Here is a 26,023-nt window from a genome sequence, read left to right as displayed (position 1 = left end):
ATAATTAGTGGTTGTACCTTGACTATCGGTAAACTAAGGAAAAATTGGCTATCAAAACTTATTGATGGTTTGATGTGTGCACGGACCTCAGACCACGTAATGACCCAATCCGAGTTCCATTATGCCCAGTCACACGTGCACGAGCCAAGCTCTTCAAAGAATCCCTCCAAGGCCTTGTCCGAATGGTCCAAGACCAACATGGAATCCATAGAGATATTGAAGGCCTAGAAGGAGACAAGCAAGTCATCTACACCATGATCCAAACCCATGAAAAGTCAAGTAGGCCTTCAAGTGAGTTGGTCGAATAGGGCTTTCAGCCTTAGTGTTTACTTCGAGTTAGATTAGTCACTTTAGTAGAGTAGGGGCCGGCCATCTTGACACTAAGATGGCCGACTGCTTCCCTTAGGGTTTTTAGGGTTTTTAGTAACCTTTAACCTATAAAAGGCTAGTTTTGTAAGGCTTGAAGGTAGATGTTTTATAAATAAAACTTTCGATTATTTTCGAGCCTTTTATTTGCTTTGGCAAGGGTTGTGAACAATCTTGCGTCTTGTCCTAGATTGTTCTACCGACCTATCCATTAGAGTAATCACCTCTGTGGAGTCGTCGTTCTACTGCCTAAATCAAATCGTGTCGTCCGTTTGATTCTAGGTTCAGCAATCCAAGCGTTGGACAACCTCGCTAGATCCTTGGGCAAACGTGCTACGTGTCTCGAATCGAGGACCGTATCATAGTTATAACCAATTTATTAATGAGTGATTAAATCATCCTTGCATCAATGATCAACTGTATGAATCGTATCTGAAAAGTTGTAGCTTTGATTAGAGTCATATTTATTGTTGATTTAATTCCTATTTATTTCGTTAATTGTTTCTTTAATTGGTTAGTGAGTTATTTCTAAATTGTCTAAAAATTTCCCTTACTTTAGGCTTTAAAAAGAGACAAATTTTTCTCAATCCCTGTGAATTCGACCCTACTCATCACTATATACAAAAATTTGTATTTTTTTTAATAGGTATTTATTATTACACAATCTCGACACCTCTCAGTTGCATTAAAGCCTTAAGCTTTTCTATTCTATCTACTATTTTTTTTTATTCAAAAGGCAATTTTATTAAGTAGAAAGCATGCACTTGTTTTTCAGATATGTATGCAAAATGTGGAAGGTTGGACCTAGCACGTCTAGCTTTCATCAGAATTTCCAAAAAAGACACTGTTTCTTGGAACTCGATGATTACTAGCTGTTGCTAGAATGCAAAGCCGGAGGAAGCAATTGATCTTTTCTATCAAATGGGTTTAGGAGGAGCAAAATATGACTCTGTTAGGATATCTGCAGCTCTTTGCGCATGTGCAGACTTACAAGCACTGCATTATGGCAAAGTAATACATGGATTCATGATTCGAGGAGCATTTAGCTTAGATCTTTATGCTGAGAGCGCATTGATAGACATGTATGCTAAATGTAGACACTTAGAATTAGCATGTACTGCTTTTGACTTGATGAAGTGCAAGATCGAAGTTTCTTGGAATAGCATAATTGCTACTTATGGGAACCATGGACACCTTGAGGATGCTTTGGCTCGACTAAATGAAATGAGGGAAAATGGATTCCAGCCTGACCATGTCACTTTCCTCGCCATAATATCTGCTTGTGGCCATACTGGCCAAGTTGAAGAGGGCAAGCAACTTTTTGAGTGCATGACCCAAGGATTTGGAATTACAGCTCGAATAGAACACTATGCATGCTTAATAGATTTGTTTGGCCGAGCAGGTCGTCTTGAAGAAGTACATCAAGTGATTAGGAGCATGCCATTTACTACAGATACTGGCATATGGGACATGCTACTCAGAGCCTGCCATGTCCATGGCAACGTTGAACTAGTTGAATTGGCTTCAAATCATTTTTTTGACTTGGACTCGCAAAATTCTGGATATTATATGCTCCTATCACATGTGAAAGCTAACGCTGAAAAGTGGGAAGGGCTTAACAAAGTAAGAAATATGATGAAGGAAAGAGGAGTGCAGAAAGCTCCTGGTTACGACGCAATCTCGCAACTCAGGAATACGTGGTTTAACAATTCTTCATTCGGGCAGAAGAGACATTTTGATGGGAGGTTGAAACCAAACTATTGTAAAATTTCTGGAAAAGGCAGCAAGGAGTACAGCAACTGCCACATGAAGCTGGAAATTTTGTATGGTAGTCGTTTATCCCAAATCAGCAGATGTGAGACCATTGGGTCACTTTGTGAGCGCAGCTGCTGTAGTGCTGAAGATATGCTAAAGAGTCCATTGGATGAGGGACACCATGCTAGATGATCATCACCATTTGAGATCGAGATTTGGGGAGATCCGAATGTCATGTATCTCACTAGGGGATAAGGCACTCTCGACAGGTTGTAAGTTCCAAAACCCATTTTCCAAACAATTGCTGACTTGCAGTCCCGGGCAAGGGACATATGCCTTCCCTATAGCAAGAAAGCCCATACCCAACAAGTTTTCAAACCAAAAGGATGAACGACCTGTGCATATCAACCGTCACGAGTGATCCTCCGCAAAATCTCGAGCTCATAGCAATCATCGCCATGTCTTCGATCCTTTGCTGGACATTGGTACCTGGGTTAAATGTGTTGGGAAAGGGGTACCAATACAGACACACAATATCAGAGATAGCCCAGGATAAATTTCTCTTTCCCCAAGTACCAGTTAAAATAGGAATAAATCAAATCACCAAATAATAATACCAACTGTGATAATAAAATGCAAGGAAAAATAAAGGGCACAGGACACCAAGATTTTTACGTGGAAAACCCAAATTGGGAAAAACCACGGGACCTAATCCAGTCAAAAATCTCCACTATCACAATAATGGGAATACACAGGTCTACCCGAAATATTCGGATGACAATAATATCACCAATATCAACCAAGCTAATCTGCTACAAAATCATCCCCCAAAAAACTACAACTGTCAAAGAAGTGGGTTTGGAAAGGTGTTACCAAACGAAAAGGAAATCCGAAATCTGAATCGGTAGATGAGTAGAGCTCGATGAGAGGATCCCGTGTGTAAAGTTTCGTCTCAATCGGGTTTGGAATCGCCCTCCAATCAAGACCTTGAAGTCTCTCTCTCTAGCCCTTTCTCTCTCTTCGTCTCACTCAAAAATAAGTGGCGGCTGCTGCTTGTCCTTTTTAAACTTGAGAAACCCTCAAGTGTTGTATTAGTGGGTTGGCCCACAAATGGGCTGGCCCACCCAACAATCTCCCCCTCCAGCTCATTTGGGGGGCTCCATCAAACCTGCTTCTTGTCTACAAAATAAAAGCTTCTCCTTAGGCAATGCCTTGGTAAACATGTCAGCACCATTATCATCTGTATGCACTTTCTCAAGTGTCAACAACTTGGAGTCCAATACTTCTCGAATCCAATGATACCTCACATCAATATGTTTGGATCGAGAGTGAAATGTAGAGTTCTTACACAAATGAATAGCGCTCTGACTGTCACAGTAAAGGCTATACTTCTCTTGTTTCATACCCAATTCCTGAAGGAATTTCTGCAACCAAAGAGTCTCCTTGCATGCTTCAGTGGTTGCAATATACTCTGCCTCCATACTAGAAAGGGCGATGCACTTCTGTAACTTACTTTGCCATGACACTGCTCCCCCTGCAAAAATCATCAAGTACCCAGATGTGGACTTCCTATTATCAAGATCACCTGCCATATCTGCATCAGTGTATCCATCTAGCATAGTTTTACCATTGCCGAAACATAGACACAATCTAGGAGTTCCCTTGAGATACCTGAGAATCCATTTGACAGCATTCCAATGCTCCTTACCGGGATTAGAGAGATACCGACTGACCACTCCAACTGCATGAGCAATATCTGGCCTGGTGCAAACCATAGCGTACATCAAGCTACCAACGGCTGAAGCATAAGGAACCTTCTTCATGTCTTCTTTATCTTTCTCACTTATAGGACATTGCTTGATATTCAATTTAAAGTGCCCTGCAAGTGGAGTTGAGACTTCCTTAGCCTTGCTCATGTTAAACCTGTTGAATACTTTCTCAATGTATTTTTCTTGAGACAACCATACCTTCCCATTTTGCCTGTCACGTGAGATTTTCATCCCCAATATCTGTCTAGCCGGACCCAAATCCTTCATTGCAAAGGATTTACTTAACTCCTTTTTCAACCTGTCAATCTTTACAGTATCATGACCAACAATCAACATATCATCAACATATAGCAAGAGAATAACAAAATCACCATCTGAAAAATTTTTCACATAAACACAGTGATCAGATGTAGTCCTGTAGTACCCATGGTCTGCCATGAAGGAGTCAAACTTCTTATACCACTGTCTCGGTGCCTGTTTCAACCCATACAGGCTCTTCTTGAGACGGCATACAAGGTTTTCCTTGCCACTTTCTTTGAACCCTTCCGGTTGCTCCATGTAGATCTCCTCTTCCAAGTCGCCATGCAGGAAGGCTGTCTTCACATCAAGTTATTCAATCTCCAAATTCAAACTAGCTGCAATACCAAGAACAACTCGAATTGATGACATTTTTACTACAGGAGAGAAAATTTCTTCAAAATCTATACCTTTCTTTTGACTAAATCCCTTCACAACCAATCTTGCTTTATACTTTGGTTGTGATGTGTGCTCCTGAGTTTTCAACCTAAAAACCCATTTGTTCTTCAGAGCTCTCTTACCCTTAGGCAGTTTCACTAAGTCATAAGTATGATTCTCATGCAGGGACATCATCTCCTCTTGCATGGCTCGCAACCAGTCTTCTTTATTCTCATGGTCTAGAGCCTCACTGTAGGACTCTGGCTCTCCTCCATCTGTCAACAACAAATATTCATGAGAATTATACCTGCTAGAAGGTCTCCTCTCTCTGGTAGATCTTCTAGGCTCTTCTTGTTGTGGCGGTGGTGGTGTAGGTGGCTCCTCATGTTCAGGTTCATCAGCAGTAGGATTATTACCATCATCAATATCCTCTTTCTGCTCTGTCTCAGCTCCCCCTTAATTAAAATCAACAGGTACTGGAATTGGATCTGGATCTGAATTTGAGCTAGCAGGAATGTCATCCGAGGATTTTGAGTTATCACCTTTATCAATGTCTTCAATGGTTTGATCTTCAAAGAAGACAACATCTCTGCTCCTGATCACCTTCTTTTCAATAGGATCATACAGCCTATAACCGAAATCTTCATGTCCATAACCCAAGAAAATGCACTGCTTTGATTTTACATCAAGTTTTGACCTTTCATCTTTGGGAATATGAACAAATGCCCGGCAACCAAAAACTCTCAAGTGCTTAAAAGATATATCTTTTCCCGTCCATACTCTCTCTGGGATGTCACCATCTAGAGGAACTGATGGAGAAAGATTAATTAAATCGACCGCAGTCCTCATTGCCTCACCCCAAAAGGATTTTGGCAATTTAGCATTAGAGAGCATACATCTGACCCGTTCAGTGATGGATCTGTTCATCCTCTCTGCTACTCCATTTTCTTGAGGAGTTTTTGGCACAGTCTTTTCCAATCTGATCCCACGGGACTTGCAATAGATTTCAAATGGTCCTCTATACTCACCACCATTATCAGCACGTACACACTTTAACTGCTTACCAGTTTCTCTTTCAACTTTGCTATGGAAGTCTTTAAACACATCCAAAACCTGATCTTTTGATTTCAAACCAAAACACCAAATCTTTCTAGCAAAGTCATCAATAAAGGTTACAAAATAAACAGCACCACCAAGAGACTTATCTTTCATATAGCAGACATCAGTGTGCACCAATTCTAAATGATTCAATTTTCTAGATGGAAGAAAATTTTGAAATGCAACTCTGTGTTGTTTCCCATAAATGCAGTCAACACAAGGTTTAAGTGCATTACCTCTAATTTCAGGTAGGAGTTGTTTGCGAACAAGTGTCTGAATCCCCTTTTCACCCATGTGTCCAAGTCGCCTATGCCAAAGGTCAATCGAGGAATCACGAACTGCATTCACTTCTCCCTTCCTCAACTTGGCTTGCATCACGTAGAGGGTGCTGTGCTTCTTTCCTCTGGCAACAACGAGATTTCCTTTGCTGAGTTTCCATTTGCCTTCACCTTGCGAGCTATAATAGCCCTCATCGTCAAGTTTTCCTGTAGAAATAAGGTTAAGTCGAATATCAGGAACATGTCGAACATTTCTCAATATTAGCTGACACCCGGTATCTGTGTCCAAGTATATGTCTCCCATGCCAACAACTTTGCATGAGACCTCATTTCCCATCCTAACACATCCAAAATCTCCTTCGGTGTAGGTTGAGAAGAAATGCCTGTGAGGAGTAACATGGTAGGATGCACCTGAATCAACTACCCAGTCACTGTCATAGTGAATAATATTCACCTGACCATCATCACAGAACACAAACATGTCATCATGGGCTGCTACAACTGTTGTAGTGTCCTCATCATCTTTTTCCTTCGCCTTACCCTTTTTCTCAGCCTGATCCCGTTTTAGAATTCTACACTCCTTCATATAATGTCCATTCTTTTTACAATAATAGCATGCAACATTTTTTCGCGACTCAGACCTGCCTCTGGATTTGTCATTCCTGTTGTGGGGTCCTCTACTTTTGCTTCTCCCTCTTCTTTCTTTCTTTTCTGTCACCAGGGCCTGGGACTCATAGACAATTCCTTATTCCTTTCTCCTGAACTCTTCATTCATCACGGCCTCTTTTGCAATAGCCATGGTCAACACACCATTCGGAGCTGAATTACTGATGGAGACCACCATGGTTTCCCAACTGTCCGGTAGTGAACTGAACAATAATAAAGCCTGCACTTCATCATCCAGATTCAAATTTAATGTAGTTGCCTGGTTTATCAATCCCTGAAAATTACTCAAGTGTTCAGTCATATCTTCCCCATCCTTATATCTCATTCGAGTAATCTGCTTCAGACAACTAGCCTTATTCAAACCTGTCTTTCTTTCATACATACTCTCAAGCCTTTTCCATAATATATCAGCTCTGGTGTCATTAGCAAAATGTTGAAAAATACTTTGACCAATCCATTTTCTAATATTACCAACAGTTTTCCTGTGCATATTAGCCCATTTTTCATCACTCATATCACTTGGTCTGCATTTATCCCCTAGAACAGGTTCAAACAAATCTCTACAATACAAGTAGTCTTCCATTCTAGGCTTCCAAATTGAATAATTAGTGGCATTCAATTTTATCATGCAACCACTATCTGAATCATCCATTTTAACAGGTACAATTGAGCAGCCTAACCTGACTGCTCTGATACCACTTGTTGGGAAAGGGGTACCAATACAGACACACAATATCAGAGATAGCCCAGGATAAATTTCTCTTTCCCCAAGTACCAGTTAAAATAGGAATAAATCAAATCACCAAATAATAATACCAACAGTGATAATAAAATGCAAGAAAAAATAAAGGGCACAGGACACCAAGATTTTTACGTGAAAAATCCAAATTGGGAAAAACCACGGGACCTAGTCCAGTCAAAAATCTCCACTATCACAATAATGGGAATACACAGGTTTACCCGAAATATTCGGATGACAATAATATCACCAATATCAACCAAGCTAATCTGCTACAAAATCATCCCCCAAAAAACTACAACTGTCAAAGAAGTGGGTTTGGAAAGGTGTTACCAAACGAAAAGGAAATCCGAAATCTGAATCGGTAAATGAGTAGAGCTCGATGAGAGGATCCCGTGTGTAAAGTTTCGTCTCAATCGGGTTTGGAATCGCCCTCCAATCAAGACCTTGAAGTCTCTCTCTCTAGCCCTTTCTCTCTCTTCGTCTCACTCAAAAATAAGTGGCGGCTGCTGCTTGTCCTTTTTAAACTTGAGAAACCCTCAAGTGTTGTATTAGTGGGTTGGCCCACAAATGGGCTGGCCCACCCAACAAAATGTGACTGTTGCCCGTATTTCACAAACATGAAACGGGTCCATAACGTAGAGGTAGTTTGTAGCCACCACCAAAGCTTGCAACTAAATGCCTGCAGCACAGCCTCTAGTGCCATGAACCCTAAGCCATTCTTCTCAACTGGTTTACATAGTTCTTCCATTCCCTCTAATATCTTCTCTCCTTCCCCTCCACCTAGCCATAGAAGAAGGTAGTAAAAATGCATTCCATTTGTCGTAAAGTACTTGTTGGGGGCTCCAAAACAGCCATGATATGTTGGGGAATTGACGTCAGGACGTGCTTGATAAGCAATTGCGCGATCCCCAGCTGATAATGCCTTGGTTTTCCAGCCAGCTAGCTTCGTTCTCATTTTGTCAATTATATGCTGAAAATTCACTCGACTTGGTCTGCCTTTTGTTAGCATGTAGCCTAGCTATTGAAAAGGTAACTAGTGACCTTTAATATCTAGCTATTGGGATATCTGCCATGATCTAGCCGTCGAGCATCGTAAGGAGATAATAAAGAAGCTCTTGTCTTTATTGATTTGCTGCACCGAGCCCACTTGATAAGTGTCGAGAAACTCTAGTAGTGATTTGATGTCTGTTCAGTGCCCTTTCATAAAGAGCAAGACATCGTCGACAAAGCTCAAATGTGCAATTGGGATACATTCCCTCAGGAGGCCGAATGGAGAGAGTTTACCTGTCGAGAGTAGGGCATTCAAGCCTCGGTTGAGTGCTTCAGCAACTAGTAGGAATAAGTATAGGGAGAGTGGATCTCCTTGTTTGATTCCCCACTCACCTTGGAAGAAGCTTAAGGGCTTGCCATTGATAAGCACTGAAAATCATGCTCCTTGAAGATTGTTCATGACCAAGGAAATATACCAGCCACTAAATCCAAATTTACATAGCAACTTGGATAGAAATTGCCAGGATACGAAGTCAAAGGCCTTCATCATATCCACCTTGGGAATCATGTTGTGGCCCCGAGTTTTTGTGTCTATCGATTTCGACAATTCTTGGGCCAGAAGGATATTGTCTGATATTTCCCTCCCTTCGACAAAAGCAGATTGCTCCGATGATATTAGAGTAGGCATCAATGATTTCATTCGCATGCAAAGAATCTTCGTGAGTACCTTTTTTAGGAAGGTGCAAAGACTTATTAGTTTAAACTCGACAAATGTCTGCAGCTGTTCTTTTTTTGGTAGCAGTATGACTAAGGTGCTGGCAATACTTTTTGGTGTTGGAACCTCACAAAAAAACCCTCGACTGCTTGCAACAGGTCTTGAGCTATTATGTCCCAACAAGTCGTGTAAAAGAACCTCGTAAAACCATCCACCCCTGCTGCACTTTGGCCATCCAATGCAAAACAGCCTTTTTGACTTCCTCCAATGTAACTTCGCTCGTTAAATCCTTGTTTTGTTGGTGTGTAACCAGCCTTAGAATCGAAGCCAACAATTCTTCAATTACTGGCTCACAATTAGGAGTGTTTTGGCAGGACAACAAGTTTTTGTAGAAAGTTGCTGCACTCTGACCTATAGCCTCCTCGTCTTCTAACATGTTCTCATCTACCCCCCTTACTTGACGAATTGAGAGGCATGCCCGCTTGGATATTAGAGTGGAATGGAAAAATTTTGTGTTGGAATCTCCCTCTTTCAGCTATCGTATTCATGCTTTTTGTTTCCAGAACATTTCCTCATCAGCAAGTGTCTTAAGCAGCCTTGCTTGTGTGTGGCTCTATTGGGTCCTCGCCTCTTTTGTCCCTTCCTCCTCCAGCAAGATCTCGCATGCTCTAACTTCTTCTTCTGCTGCTGCTACATCCTTGAAAACATCTCCAAACATGTCTTTGTTCCACTACTGAAGGTCATGTTTGAGGCGCTGGAGCTTGAAGAAGAAAGTGAACATGCCATAGCCTTGAACAGCTTGCTCCCAACTTTGGTGAACCGTGTCAAGGAATGTTGGGTGCTGGACCCACATATGCTAGAATTTGAATAACTGTGGAGTAGAGGCGCTGTGTTGCTTAACTTTCATCAAAAGGGGCAAATGATCTGATCCTGTTCTATTCAAAAGTTGTAGCGAGTTATCTTGAAAACACTGTAGTCATTTAAGTTTACTAGCAGTCCATACCATTCTAAGTTTACTACCATCTGATTTACGGTGAACTTGGTCAACACAAAGTTTATTCTATCAAGGTTACAAAGAATAAAATTGCATCCATTTTTCAACTAAGGTACGAACCCTGAATAAGCTAGCTAGCTATCTAGTTTGTTTCATATAACAAGCAATGAGCATCTGATCATCAAAGAGACAGAGAAATGATAACCTCAACAACCAAGTCGTTTATTGCCATCTCAAGTAAGTCTATGGTATTCAGGTCGTCGAATTCATCTCCTTTACTAATGCAAGTAAGGAGCATTCGACCACGAGAAAGTAACTTTTCTGAACGAATCCTTAGAAATGTGGACGAGCGGACGACTTACTTTGGAAGAGTAAATGCTCCGTTTGTTCGCACTGATCCCCAATTCAATCACCAAACCGTTGGGAACCTGCAGTCTAAAGCTGGTAACTTATATAGTTGGATCGTTTTGTTAGTGTTGCATATGGGAATATAAATCATAAGCCACGAATTAAATTGTTAATCTCATTTCTTAACTGCAATAGTTTACCTCATTTAATTGTTAATCATGCTTCATTTAAATGCATTTAATTAGTAAATTTTAGGAATTTTATGTTTATTCATATTTCTTTATAATAATAAAGTGAATTTACTATATGTTTGTATTTTCTTTTAAATTGTTAATTAAATTGGTACCTTGACTATTTTGTTGGTTCTGGAGTATAAATAAGGCAAATTCTACCTCATTTAACCACTACTCAAAGGAGATACTTTTTATTATTATTTTAAATTCTTTTATGTGCTCCTATGTGTTTTTTATATGTGTGATTGCGTGTTTTAACTGTCTTTTATTTTATTTTATCTTATTCATTTTTAGCTTTCATTTATTTTATTTATTTAAATTTTGATGATTATTTGGAAGGTATTTAAAAGCCAAATTATAACAGATAGGTGTCCAAAAAATATATTCAGTTAGGCCATGTAATTAGTTAGATAGACTTTATTTTCACCGAAATTGTAATTAGTTAGATAAATGTAATAGATAGGTTTATTATTTTCAAAATTCCCCTTCTACATTGTAATTGGAGTCCTCAATATAATAGTTAGTTTTCATTTGCTTGCATGCTTGTGCGCTTATGTATTTTATTCGCTTTTTCTAGGATTTTGTATCTAAATATTATGCATATGTGCTATGTCCTCTACATACTTTATATGTTTTATGTGTTTTAATTATGTTTTTTATGTTTTATTTATTTATAATAAATGCATGACGTCGCCACACTAGTTCAATACTAGTTTTGGCATTTCTCCCCGATTTCTCACTAGTCCAATGCTAGTGAGAACTTGTAGAAATGGGTTAGTCCAATACTAAACCCTTGAGATCATATTCACGCTAAATTCATACATTGTGTGACATTTATTGCATCTCATGTATTTTTTTCCTATTTTTAGGTTATTTTCAATTGGATGACATTTTCCCTACTATCATTCCTTTACCCTCTATATATTTGGACCATATCATTTAGAATTGCATTTCATTCTAGAAAATGAGAAGTAGACTAGTCCACTTGGTTGACAAGGTTAAGAGATTTACCCTTCGAATATGAGAAATAGGTGAGTATGAATTTTTAAACTTGGCACGCTATTACCCCTCTATAAGAAGAAAAATTGAATCACGAATTTTAGTCTCTCATACCCATTATATTGCATTCCCCTTTTCTAGGTCATGTACATTTATCTATATTATAATTTCCTTTTTGAGTCTCATCTTTTGCACTTTTCATGATCTCTTCAAATAATCATTTCTGGACATCACAATTAATGTGATTAGTACCAATTAAATTTTGAAGAGACATTTTGTCCCTCCCAATATCCTTTATATCTAGATTTGCATCCATATAGAAACATTCAAAATGTGATAAGTTGTATATATTAAATTAAGAAAATTTTCGACTAAATCTCGCAACTACTATTGATTAGGTTGAAAGGAAGTCTTAAATGGAATATTTGTCTTCCCTTTCTTCAAACATGATTCCCGAATTCTTTTATCTTATTTTCAAAGATTTGGAGTCTTCTAAAAGGGTTTTATTTGTTTTTATTTAAAATATATTTTTGGTGAGTTGATACACCTAAACTCAATAAGTGGCGACTCTACTCTTTTCTAAAAAATCTTTTTTAAACTATTATTTTGGACTCAAGCCGTCACATATTTTAAGTTCCATTTTAACCCTTTTTTTATTTATTTTCTAAAATCAAAAACTCTTTTTTTTAACACTATTTTTTCTTTTATTTAAAAAAATAAGGTGCGACAAACCCTAAACTAAACGACATTCCATTACCTCAAAAAGTAATCCACAGTGAGATTCACATGCTTATCATGCTTGTTGGCTGGCATCAGTTGCGTCTAAAGTTGGAGCACCCATTGTGTTTGTCCGCCACCAAACTGGGCCCCAGCTTAGCATCTTCCGCAGGGCGTCACCTGCGCATGTACCCTTTTGTCTGCTGTCTGGCTTTTGCCATTATTTATGACAGTGACTTTCCTATGCCATTTGCATTTTCTGTGGCGAGAATTTTTCTACGAGAATTATCTCATTGTTTTTACTTTTCTTTTTTTTTTCACTATTTGTTTTTTTGGAGAATAATAATGTATTGGTATGCTTTTTTAAAATCTGAACCAAGAAAATATTCACAGGTCATTCATTTATTGTGTTCTGCTTCTTTTTCATATGTTGGAACTTAGAGATGGAATAACTGGGAATTGAGCTTGCGAGATACTAACAAAAGTTTGAATAATGTCTTTCAAGATAAAGTGACACTTCCTTCAAAAAGATAAAGTGACACTTAGCGAATGAAAAAATGACAATTGAGTATGCCATTTACTAAGGAAAAGCCTAATGTATTTGAAGACAAAGTGACCACTTTATGAAAGTTAATGATAAAATCAGAAGTTGAGATACGGGGATAGGTTAGGACTACGGTTGAAAGTTCACCTTTCTGCCCATAGCAGGCAGAAGCAATGCAAGGAGGCCAACTGTGCCCTGTGGGACGCACAAAGAAGGATATCCGGACACCACTGAGAAAGTCGGTTGTGCATGGATGAAAAAATATAATATATTTTAAAATCATAATAAAAGTTCTCTTAAAAATTTATTTATCATCTAATGCTCAATACTTATATTTGATAAATTAAAACAGTTAATTAAATATTTTATTATAACATAAACAACTTTATGTCATTGGGTTGATTGAATAATATTTTTTTCTCTTTTTTTGTCATTGTTAAGTTTTTATATGTTGTTCTTTTTAGTTTATGTCAGCATAATGGTTATTATTTTTAGTTAAATTTATTAACCAAACAAAATGTACCACATTTCAACATGTTGCACACGTTAAAAAAAAGACTTACTTTCCAACAACATCTTGAATTTCAATTTTTTAATATGGTAAAATTATTTTGGTACTTAAATTTTCAAGTCCATATCATCTCAACTCCACCGACGTTGGAATCCTCAACTTAAAGCTTTAAAAACTGAATGCTTTTCTTTCAATCTCTATGTCTCATGGTTTTCTCGTGGTTTCAATGAAAAATAAATAAATAACAAAGCTGTATATGTTTCTAAATTGATATCACAAGAGAGAAGAAAAAAAGATAGTGAAAGGGTGAATTTATTAATTTGATTTTGATTTTTTACTATTGACCATTCATCTTAATAGAAGAGCTAATGATGACACTTTACCCAAATCATGAGGGCTTATATATAGTTTTTTGAAATATGGAGAGTTATGTGATAAATTACCAAACTATAAGGGGGTAAAAGGTAATTTACGCAAAAAATCTGTGTAATTTGTGCAGTTGCATCTGGTTGTTGTGCGTGTTCAAATATCTTGTGTACCAATATACATATGAAAATAATATATGTCAAATATCTTATTCTTACACACCACTTTTATTACGGATACAAAACAATATAATATAAAAAGCACAATACCCGAAAGACCCCCAACGGCACTTATTCCTTTCCCCAACACAAAAACAAACTTTTACACGTCTGACTTCTCTGGCTTTTTGGCGAGAGAAATGATAAGATTATTATAGAAGCCTTTGCCCAAGGGGAGAACCTTTGCTGCATGCTTCGCAAACCTGTGGAATATGTCAGGTATAATAGCTTCTCCAAAATGACTTGCGAGGATGGGTTCGTAAACTGCTCTAACGGAAGATGCAACATACTCTGCTTTAATATGTTCATCGTCAATAGAGAAGCCAGCATCGTAAAGGACCTTAAAAGTCTCCAGGTATAAAATTTCAAAAGAACCTTCCTCCTCAACTATGCACTTTACTTCTTCTGCTGAAGGTATATAGACTGGAAGATTGAAACTATCCAATTTTTCTTCCTCCAGATGTCCCTGCAGATATGCCAATCATCAATTCAATTCAAATTATTCAAAGCACGAGACTTGGAAATTAGCCAATTTGCTAAAACCTCAACTCTAGGACAAAAAAGGTACAGTTTTTTTCCTTAATTTCAAAATGAATATATTATTATTACTTGTGCTTTTAGTCCATATTATTATTTTTTCCAATACCTTTTTAACCAAAAAAGGGGGAAAAAAAGATAGCCGACAAATTAAATCCCCCTGTATTTCTAACTTGAAAGAATTATCTTTAACTGTATTGGAGTTGTGTGACCTAACTTCTAATTAAAGGTTACTACCATCTGATTTACGGTGAACTTGGTCTACACAAAGTTTATTGTATCAAGGTTACAAAAAATAAAATTGCATCCATTTTGCAGGGTAGGAACCCTGAATAAGCTATCTAGTTCATTTCAGATAACAAGCAATGAGCATCTGATCGTCAAAGAGACAGAGAAATGATAACCTCAACAACCAAGTCGTTTATTGCCATCTCAAGTAAGTCTATGGCATTCCGGGCGTCTAATTCAACTCCTTTACAAATGCAAGTAAGGAGCATTCGGCCATGTGAAAACAACTCTTCCGAATGAATCCTTAGAAATGTGGTAAAATCTTTCGTAAATTGATCCAAATATGCCTTCTGGACGGGCAGACGACTTGCTTTGGAAGAGTAAATGCTCCCTTTGTTCGTACTGATCCCCAATTCAGTCACCAAACCGCTAGGAACCTGCACGTCCAGAGCTGGTAACTTATATAGTTGGATCATTTTGTTAGTGTTGCATGTGGGAATATAAATCATGAGCCACGACTTGAATAAAATATGTTATTAGTTTCTTCAGAAATCTCTTTCTTGGATTCCTGTGGATATCTTGAGAATTATTAAAGAAATTTCCGTGCATAGTTACTAATGTGTTGAATGAAAATCATGAACTATTTTTGCTACAAGAAAAATTAAAAAGATAAAAGGGATTAACTCAAAGACCTGAGATAACCATTGAAGACAGTAACAAGAGTGTAAAAAATGCATGGACTCCTCGGGGAAGAGTCTGCTGTAGAAAGAGCCGGGCATTGCCCCTATTAGGCACGATCCTATTTTGCGTCCATTTTCTTTCTCAAGTTTGCGGTAGAAGCTTGGCAGCAACTTGAAAACCGAATTGAAATCATTTGGGAAAAGATCATTCAGAAAAATCTGAATGGTGGGACGTTCTAATTCATTCTTCTTTTCCTGGCCAACTTTGTCAATACTTTGGACAATGTCCCGAACTGTTAAAAGTGTGTTTGGTCCAGAAGCGCATCCCAAATCCGCAACTTTAATGCACTTGTTGATGTTGGGCAAGTTGGCCCGCAACAATTCCCGTACGCATTGTTCAAGGACAGGTTTCACCTTGGCGAGAACCAGTTGCTACACATACCACTCCAAAATACAAATGTTAAGGGGGGAAAAAAGACATACTAAGTTAGAGATCGACGTATCATAGCATGATTTACTACTACTCTGTGTGTGTGTGTGTGTTAAAGAGAGATAGAGAGACAGACAGACATTGTAGGCTGAATTCTTGGCGTAGCTTGTATCGCCTTCGCCTCCATTCATCCGCAGGACTTCTTGGAGCTCCATTCATATGCAGGACTTGTACATAAATCAAATTGGGACTGCCAAAGAAGGTGTCCCTTAATGATTAATTGTGCAAAATTTCGGGCTTAAATAGCGAAAATTTTATAGATGCGTATGCTAACTAGCCGCCTACGTCCGTAGAAAAGTCTGTCAATTGGTCAGAAAGAAAGCGCACAGCCAATGGGAACCAGACACGAATGATAAAATCAAAAGTTGAGATATGGGATCAAAAATCTTATCTCTTATATAGAAAATGTCAAGACTTCTACTCCCACGTTGAGCCACGTGACTGCATTTGGGAAGGGAGTCTACCGTAGCATATTGATAAGTGTATATTTTGAACGTTTTAAACGTGTTTTATTAATTAGTTTTGATGTATTTTAATTAATTTTATAGTCAATTAATTAAATTTCTAGTAAAAATATATATTTTGTGGTTTAAGTATCAAAAATTATATTTTTATGAATTTTAATGGTGAAAATTTCATGTTTTTATAGGTTCAATGGTTCAATCATCAATTGGAGTGACTTGAGAAGATATTTGGATGATTGTTGATGATTTGAAATGATTTAAAGAAAACATGAACTGTCAAATGTTCAAAAGAGGAAATGCAATCAAGAAAAAAAGAAAGGGAGTTTTCCAACTTTGATACCTTGTGCTATTTCGGCTATATCTTGAGTTACAAGCATTGAATAGAGGTGATTCTTAAACTATTTTGAAACTAAAAGATAGCTCTATATTTGATATGAAGATCGAAATCCACTTTAGTCATTTTCCTTGTCAAAATATCGAAATACACAAGTACATTTTCATTGTCAAAAACTAAAACAGAGTTCTGACTAGTCGAGAGTATTTTGGTCATTTCTTGATCCACAGATCTCTAAATTGGATGATTCTTGAAGGTATTGGAAAGTTAATTCAAAAGGCTATAACTTTCATACTTTTTACAAGAGATAGTTCAGCCTCTATCATCAAGAAAATATCAATTGACATTGGACCAAAAACAGAGCAAAGAGAAGACTTGATCAGAAATGAGCAAACCTAAAAAGAGAAAAACGTGGGTACAATATGCGACCTTAGTTCACGTTTTCGATGTCGCGTATTCTTCATTTGTAACTATAACTTGCTCTGCAACTTTTGCTTTGTTCACACAAGCTTTTTGACCACTTTTCAAACAGAATTTCCGATAGATATGAGCTAACAAGTATGGAGACATCAAGAAGCAACCTTTTGATGATTCTAAGAGCCAACTAGCATCAATCTTAACATGACTACTTCAATTTTTAATCCTCTATAAATAGAGGTCTTTGGGAAACATTTTCACAACTTTGGGAAGGCTAGAGAAACTCCACAAAAATGTAACTTTCACTAGAATTTCTTTAGTTCATTAATTAGATTAGTTTAGTATAGTTAGTGTAGTTTATTCTTCTTGTATTTGTAGCTAAACTTGGATGAAGATTAAGGAGCAAGATGAAGAGTTTGATCTCATGTAACAAGGGTGATATCTCTTATACTATTTTCTCTCTTGTATTTGATTTCATGTTTAGTTATTATACAATTTTGGATTTGTATTTCAATATGTATTTCTAAAGTTTATGCCTAGAGTTATGGATGAACTTGCTATATCTTATTTGTGATATTTACTTGGTTATTTGATGATATTATTTTGATCAAGTTATTTATCACTTGTTCTTTTTTAATCATGATTAACCATCCATTAATTGTGATAATATTAAAATATTAAATTTGCAATGAGAATTGGGATTAACATTAGTTCAAGGAAGTGATAAATTTAGGGAGTACACTCACAAGAGTAGAGGTACACCTATGTGGATTTAGTGACTTGTTTCGTGTAATTTCATAGAAGAAATAAGTTTATAATTTATTTCATAATCACGAGAGTAGGTATGGTTTATTACAAGTATAGTTGATTCACTACGAGAGTATGTTTCATATACATTAAGAAATTATGCCTTAACTAACCAATATAATAACATTCACTTAACCGGTAATTTCATTAGCAAAAGTAGTTAGGAATTCTATACCTCTAGGAGTTTTATATTGTTATTTTTATTACATTTATTTCATGTTTGTAGTGCAGATTTAATCTTTTGCAATTTGTCGTAATCTAAATAATAAAGAAGTTCGAAAGCTATCGGTAATTGACAATTTTCTCAGTGGGTTTAACCCTTAATACTCTATGCACAATCACGCCTCGTATACTTGTGAAAAATTGCATGTCGGGTATTTTGAATTTTATAAATATAAAACTTGACTATAGATGAACTAATTGTTATATACATACCTCATGCTCGTCAAGTTTTTGATGCCGTTGTCGGGGAAGATTTTGCTCATTATTGGCGCTAAGAATAACTTTATTAATTTAGACATTTTTTTCTTGCTTTTCTTGTTTTTGTTGTGTTTATTGTCCTTTTGTTATATTTAGTGTCATGTTTTTGTATGGAGCTTTAATCCTCTATAAATATAGGCCTTTGGGGAATATTTTCAAATCTTTGCGAAGGCTAGAGAAACTTCACAAAAATGTAGTTTTCACCAGAATTGTTTTAGTTCATTACTTAGATTAATATAGTATAGTTAGTGTTGTTTATCCTTCTTTTATTTGTAACTAAACTTGGATGAAGATTAAGGAACAAGATGGAGAGTTTGATCTCATATGACAAGGGTAATATTTCATGTATTACTTTCTCTTGTATTTGATTTCATGTTTAGTTATTATACAAGTTTGGATTTGTGTTTCAATGTGTTTCTAAAGTTTATACTTAGAGTTATGGATGAACTTGTTATATCTTGTTAGTGATATTTACATGGTTATTTGATGGTATTATTTTGAATAAGTTATTTATTACTTTTACTTTTCTAATCATGATTAACCGACCATTAATTGTGATAATTTTAATGTGTTAAGTTTGCAATGAGAATTGGGATTTAACACTAGTTCAAGGAAGTGATAAATCTAGGGAGTATAATCACAAGAGTAGAGGTATACCTATGCGGTTTTAGTGACTTGTTTCATGTAATTTCATAGAAGAAATGAGTTTGTAATTGATTTCATAACCACAAGAGCAGGTATGATTAAATACAAGTATAGTTGATTCACTACGAGAGTAGGTTTCATATACATTAGGAAATTATGTCATAACTAGCCAAGATTATAGTATTCATTTAACCGGTAATTTCATTAGTGAGAGTAGTTAGAAATTCCATACCTCTAGAAGCTTTATATTGTTATTTTTATTACATTTATTTCATGTTTATAGTGCAGATTTAATCTTTTACATTTGTGGTAGTCTAAATAATAAAGAAGTTCAAAAGCTATCAGTAATTGACAATCTTCTCTGTGGTTTCGACCTTTAATACCCTATACTCAATCATGGCTTGTATACTTGCGAAAAATCGCGTGTGGAGTATTTTGGATATTATAAATATAAAACATGATTGTGGATGAGTTAATTGTTGATGTATACTCCACACTCGTCACATATGTCTTTTGCCAACAATGCCCTCCAAATTTTAACTCTTGGGCTGAACAATTAACTACTATTAAGAGGTTGGTACGTCTTTTACCTTCTAATTACAACTTTGCCCTACCAGAAATAACATCCCCTGAAAACAGTAGCTAAACGTTGAGGGTTATTTCTAGCATTTTGGCTCAAATTATTCTCCTTTCCTTTTCATTATTTCTTGTTTCTTCAACTATTCTTCCCTCAGTCGAAAAAGAGAAGCGGGTGAATAGATTATGGAGATAGTAGCCAAGAAACGGGTTTTCTACCTACTATCGTACTTCCACAAGAGACAAAGAAAAGTACCAATTGAACTTTTCCAACACTTGGTCAACAGTCTCTCTCTCTCTCTCTCTCTCTCTCTCTCTCCTATTCTTTTGTTTCTCATTCTTTTTCTTTCTGGTTTATAGACAAAGAAAAGTACCAGTTGAATTCCTCCAGCACTTGGTCAACAATTTGACGATTTTCTTCCCTAAATTATGGTTGCTCATTAGATTTTGTGGTTTGTCCTTTTGTATTCCTTTTTATCCACCAACCGTTGTCTTCCTTTTCCTTTCTCTCTTTTTCTCTATTTTCCATTATTTTGTTTCCTCTTCCTTCTCTTTCTGGTTCAACTGAAGAAAAGTACCTGTTGAATTCCTCCAGCACTTGGTGAACAATTTGACGATTTTCTTTCCTAAATTATGGCTTCCCATCTGATTTTTTACTTCTATACTCTTTATCATATCCCAACTGTGGGATTGTGGTTTGTCCTTTTGTATTCATTTTCATTCCCCAGTTGGAAAATTATCAAGAGTGAAAGAAAAATCTCTGACAACTTATCAAGTTTGCAACTTTATCTATCTATTGTGTTCATGATGGCTAATACCATTGTTAGGGATAGAGGTTTGTCCTTTTGTTTTCCTTATTGTTGACTAGTTGGCAAATTATCAAGAGTGAAAGAAAGTTTGTCTTTATACATTAGGAAACACAAATACTGCTCACAAAAAACTACATGCTTCTTCCACCTTCTCCTCTACAATCTTTCCTGCTAAAGGTAATTACTTCTTTTCTTTGTCAATTTTTCCCTTACCAATATTAAAGAAATTGAATAATTTGTATACTTTTTATTTTAGTTGCCAAATTTCTTCAGGGGTTTAATTGCACTTTGAAAGAATTGCTGCAAAAGAGCATCTGATATAGCATTCACAGATTTTCATTAAGCAGTTGTTTCAATTTTAGGTCGCTCTCTTCAGTCTTTGAGTATACGCTGCAATTTTGGTGCCTAAGTTTTGTTGCGTTTTATGTGTTAGTTATAGTTTTTCAGTTGTAATTTCGTTTGGTTTCACTTATCACTTATTAACTAAATCTTTTTTTTTTTTTACATTTTTTTTCTTATCAGTTGTAAGTTCATAGGTTGTAAGTTCTACTATTTAGCTGTCGCGCCCAATTTTTTGAAAAATAAAGTTTATAATGTTGAAAAAATGAGTTTTTGATTTTAGAGAATATTGGCATATTAAAAAGGTGTGTTTTTTATTTTAGAAAATAAAGAAAAAGGACCTAAAATGAGACTTAAAATGTGTGATGGTTTGGGCCCAAAATTTAGTCTAAAAAGGATTTTTTTAAAAAAAAAAAAATAGGAGTCACCACTTGGTATTGAATTTAGATGTACCAAGTCACCCAAACAATATATAAAAAATTGACAAAACCCCTTTTAGACGACTCCAGATCTTTGAAAACAAAAGAAAAAAGTTCGGGAGTTACGGTTGAAGAAAGGGAAGGCAAAGATTTGATAGACTCAAACCTAAGACACTCTTTCAACCTAAACAAGATTAGTTGTGAGATTTAGTCAAAAATTTTCCTAATCTAACCTACAAAACTTATTAAATTGAGATGTTTCTATATGGATGTGAATCTAGACCTAGGAAGTATTGGGAAGGTCGAAATATTTCTTTAAAGTTTAATTGGTGCAAATCATATTAATTGTGATGCCCAAAAATGATGCTTAGAAGTGATCACGAATATGCAATAGATGAGACTCGAAAAATAAATTATAATATATAAATAAATATACATGATCTAGAAAAGGGAAATGCAATATAACACGTACGGGATGCTAAAATTCGTGACTCAAAATTTTCTTTTATAGAGGGGACAAGAGCGTGTTAAGGTTAAGAAACCATACTCGTTCATTTCTCATATTTGAAAGCTAACTCTCCTAACCTAATCAAGCAAATGAATTAACCTATTTCTAATTTACTAAAATGAGATGTAATTCTAAATGATATGATCCAAACATATAGAGGGCAAGGGAATAATAATAAGGAAAATATCATGCAAATGAAAATAACCTAAAAATAGAAAAAATGTATGAAACACGAGGTATGAATCTAACGCCAAAACGGTCTAAAGGGTCTAGTATTGGACTAATCTATTTCTACAAATCCTCACTAGTATTGGACTAGTGAAAAATCATGGAGAAAGGTCATAACTAGCATTGGACTAGTGTGGTGAAATCATGTATTTATTATAAATAAATAAAGCATATAAAGCATAATTAAAACAAATAAACACATAAAACACATAGGCATGATATCTAAATGCAAAATCCTAAAAAAACCGAGTAAACATATAAGCACACAAGCGAATAAATGCACATAAAAATCCAAACTATTACATTCGAGACCCTAACTACAATCTAAGAGGGAAATTTGAAAAATAATAATCTATCTATTACATTCATTTAACTAATTACATTTTGGCAAAAATAAAACTTATTTATTACATAACCTAGCTAAATATATTTTTTGGGCATTTATCTATTATAATTTGGCATTTAAATGCCTCTCAAATAATTATCAAAATTAAATAAAATAAATGAAACTTAAAATGAATAAAACGAGTAAATAAAAAAAAGCACTCAAAACATGCAATTACACGTAAAAAACATATAGGAGCACATAAAAGGATTTAAAACAATACTAGAAGGTACCTCCCTTGAAATAGTGATTAAATGAGGTTGGAATTGCCCTATTGATACTCCAAAATCAACAAGATGGTCAAGGCACTAATTTAATTAACAAATAAAGAGAATAAAATGTAGACATATGATAAATTCACTTTAGTATTATAAAGAAATGGAAACAACCATAAAATCTACCAATTAAAAGCATTTAAATGAAGTATAATTAACAATTAAAGAAGATAAACAAATTATATTTAAGAAATCAAAACTATTAGGGACCTAATTGTAAAAATTCAAAAAAAAATTTGGTCAAACTAAATTATTACAAAGATTAGGGGTTAAAATAAAAAAATAAAGTTTACGGATCAAATTATAATTAAATTAGAGGCCTAATTGAAAGAATCTAAAGTTTTTAAGGCTACAGTGAACTTATTTAAAAGTTCAGGGGGTAAATTACAATTTTGGCATCAAATTTCTTAGGGCTAGAAGGCCTTTGGACTGTTTTTCTTTCTCCTTGGGCCGAAGACTCCCTTGGCCCGGCGAAAAATTCAAAGAAAAAGCACAAGCCAGCCCAGTCTTTGACCAAACAATCCCAACCAAAAATGTTTGGTCTGTAGCCTCCAACCCCATGCCATAACCCAAAGAAAATAAACCAACAACTCATTTGCCAAATCCAACCAAATAACATTACCCATTTCATAAACCATTTTCCCAAACCCATAAAAGAAAAGAATAAGCCCATCTAGGAGATTAAATCCAACAAAAATGTTTATACCCTGATTATGTCCTAAAATCTGGAAATAATCCACTCAAAAACATGTATAAAATGTACAAAAGAGGATCAAAACTTGAAGAGGGCAGATTTGATTCATTTTCACAAACTTTTGGACCTTAGTGGAATTATGCAAAAGTTGGGGGGGTAAAAATGTAATATTGAATTCTTCCATGCAAGCTTGCTACTATTGCATAAGTGATAAAAAAAATGCATAGACTCCTTGTTAACAATTTTATCACATGCATTAGTGTAAAAAATGCATGGACTCCTCGGGGAAGAGTCTGCCGTAGAAAGAGCCAGGCATTGCGGCTATCAGGCACGATCCTATTTTGCGTCCGCTTTCTTTCTCAAGTTTGCAGTAGAAGCTTGGAAGCGACTTGAAAACGAATTGAAATCATTTTGGAAAAGATCATTCAGAAAAATCTGAATGGTGGGAGGTTAGAATGCATTCTTCTTTTCCTGGCCAACTTTGTCGACACTTTGTATAATGTTCCAAACTGTTAAAACTGTGTTTGGTCCAGAAGCGCATCCTAAATCCGCAACTTTTAAGGCACTTGTTGATGTTGGGTAAGTTGGCCCGCAACAATTCTCGTATGCATTGTTCAAGGACAGGTTTCACCTAGGTGAGAACCGAATTCTAGATACACCACTCCAAAAAACAAATGTTAAGGAGGAAAAAAAGATATACTATTATAGAGATCAACGTGTCATAGCATGAGTTAGTACTACTCTGTGTGTGTGTGTTAAAGGGACAAGAGGCACCTGCAACCGTCCCAATGATTTTGGCCATTTTCAACAACGCGTAACTTTGATTACACATGGCGTAATTTTGTTTGCACAACGTGTAACTTTAGTACAAAATTTTGCGAGCCCCACATACGGTGTGAAAATCGATGCACAACTTGTTATTTGGACCGCACAAAATTTTTTGGCTAAGTCATGACCATTAACTGCTCAGGGCCGTGTTAAAGAGATAGAGACAGAGAGACAGACAGACTTGGTAGGGTGAATTCTTTGCGTAGCTTGTGTCGCCTTCGCCTCCATTCATATGCAGTACTTAACCGAATCCGCTGACGAGCTAGGATTTTTTCTTTGGGAGGCCAAAATTTTTTCGAACAAAATTACCTTTATATGTTATGTTCAAAATAATTTTCATTTATTTAAATCTATGACATCTTAAAATATCAAATATTAACTTTAATTATAAATGTATGTCTATTTCATAAATATGTAACATAGTCATAACTAAAATTAAGACAAGAAATAACCTTTGATTAAATATCTTATAATATTACAAACCACCTAAGTTGCACATTATGAGAAGATGCTCCAATATTTCACTTGTGCAAAAAAAGAAAATATAACTATGCAATATAAATATAACTATTTTCAATTAAAAAAAGATAAAAGTTATGTTAGCATACCTTGAAATTTCATCCTCTTTTATTAAAAGTAAATTGAGATTTACGTTCTTTTATAGAACTAAATTCATGTATAATTGAATCAATGCTAAATTTTCGAACAACTTCCCTTTTTATGTTCATTTTTAGGCAATCATTCAAGAAATTATCTTTTATCTTGTATTTGAGTTTTGTTTTGATTATCTTCATAATTGAAAATGTCCATTTTATAGACTATACAGAGCCAGGATTTTTTCCTTGGGAGGGGGGCCAAAATTTTTCTAAACAAAATTATCTTAATATGTTATATTCAAATAATTTTCAGCTATTTAAATATATGACATCTTAAAATATCAAATATTAATTTTAATTATAAAAGTATGTCTATTTCATAAATATGCAGCATAGTCATAACAAAAATTAGGATAAGAAATAACTTTTGATTAAATATCTTATAATATCACAAATTACCCAAATTGTACATGATGAGAAAATGCTCCAATATGTCACTTGTGCAAAAATAAAAATATAACTATGCAATATAAAATATAACTATTTTCAATTAATAAAAGATAAAAGTTATGTCAGCATACCTTGAATTTCAACATCTTTTCTTAAAAGTAAACTGAGTTTTACATTCTTTCATAGAACTAAATTCATTTATAATTGAATCAGTATTAAATTTTTGAACAACTTCCTTTTTTTTATGTACATTGTTAGACAACCATTCAAGAAATTATCTTTTATCTTGTTTTGGATCTTTGTTTTGATTATATTCATTGTAGACAATGGAATTTTAATTAAATTTTAAAAATTACCATTGGTCTATTAAAATATTTTTGTCCAATCGAATATTGCCATATGTCATGTACACTTGGAAAATTTGGTTATTAAGCAGCCAATTATATTTTGCCACGTGTCAGGGTGAGGTGTTCCAAATCAATTCAAATTGCAGGGGTATCTCCATCAACCAAATCATATCATATCATGTATTTATTGGATAAACATCTAAATATTTATTTCTTATTAAAGGGATAATATTTAGAATTGTTTAATCCAAGTATATCTCTTATATATTGCAATGGCCTAGCCAGTAAAATGGCGCCACGTCACGTGTCCCCACAAGTCTGGCCAATCGAAAAATTACTTATCTCTTTATTAATGAAGAAATAATATTTAACTGGCACAGTCCTAATATGACTGTACGTCTTACTAGGCAAGTAGAGTGGTGTACATGATCTCAACCTCCACCTCTTGCTACAACTATAAATAGAGGTCTCTCAACCAAGTTAAGGGGACACAGAGATATCAA

At 35.4% G+C, this 26,023-nt stretch overlaps 2 protein-coding genes and 1 long non-coding RNA gene across 3 annotated transcripts; 2 read left to right on the top strand and 1 right to left on the bottom strand.

Moving 5' to 3' along the window:
• Nucleotides 1–1,287: 1,287 nt before the first annotated feature.
• LOC113708190 (pentatricopeptide repeat-containing protein At4g21300-like) lies at nt 1,288–2,313 on the top strand. Its single transcript, XM_027230659.1, has one exon. The coding sequence runs from the start codon at nt 1,288–1,290 to the stop codon at nt 2,311–2,313; it is 1,026 nt and encodes a 341-aa protein (XP_027086460.1).
• Nucleotides 2,314–13,935: 11,622 nt separating this feature from the next.
• LOC113708510 (7-methylxanthosine synthase 1) lies at nt 13,936–16,130 on the bottom strand. The gene is made up of 4 exons (NM_001426665.1): nt 16,000–16,130; nt 15,442–15,861; nt 14,926–15,186; nt 13,936–14,450 (listed from the first exon to the last, which is right to left on the bottom strand). The coding sequence occupies exons 1-4, from the start codon at nt 16,072–16,074 to the stop codon at nt 14,088–14,090; spliced, it is 1,119 nt and encodes a 372-aa protein (NP_001413594.1). The 5' UTR covers nt 16,075–16,130; the 3' UTR covers nt 13,936–14,087.
• Nucleotides 14,439–15,301, top strand: LOC113708512 (uncharacterized). Its single transcript, XR_003452417.2, has 2 exons — nt 14,439–14,548; nt 14,840–15,301. It is a non-coding gene; the product is annotated as an uncharacterized lncRNA (long non-coding RNA).
• Nucleotides 16,131–26,023: the final 9,893 nt, after the last annotated feature.

The sequence above is a fragment of the Coffea arabica genome, chromosome 9c (assembly GCF_036785885.1).
Source record: "Coffea arabica cultivar ET-39 chromosome 9c, Coffea Arabica ET-39 HiFi, whole genome shotgun sequence".
Taxonomy (NCBI): Eukaryota; Viridiplantae; Streptophyta; class Magnoliopsida; order Gentianales; family Rubiaceae; genus Coffea; species Coffea arabica.
The sequence above is the reverse complement of the archived record's forward strand: the minus strand, read 5'-3'. Positions and strand labels throughout refer to the sequence as shown.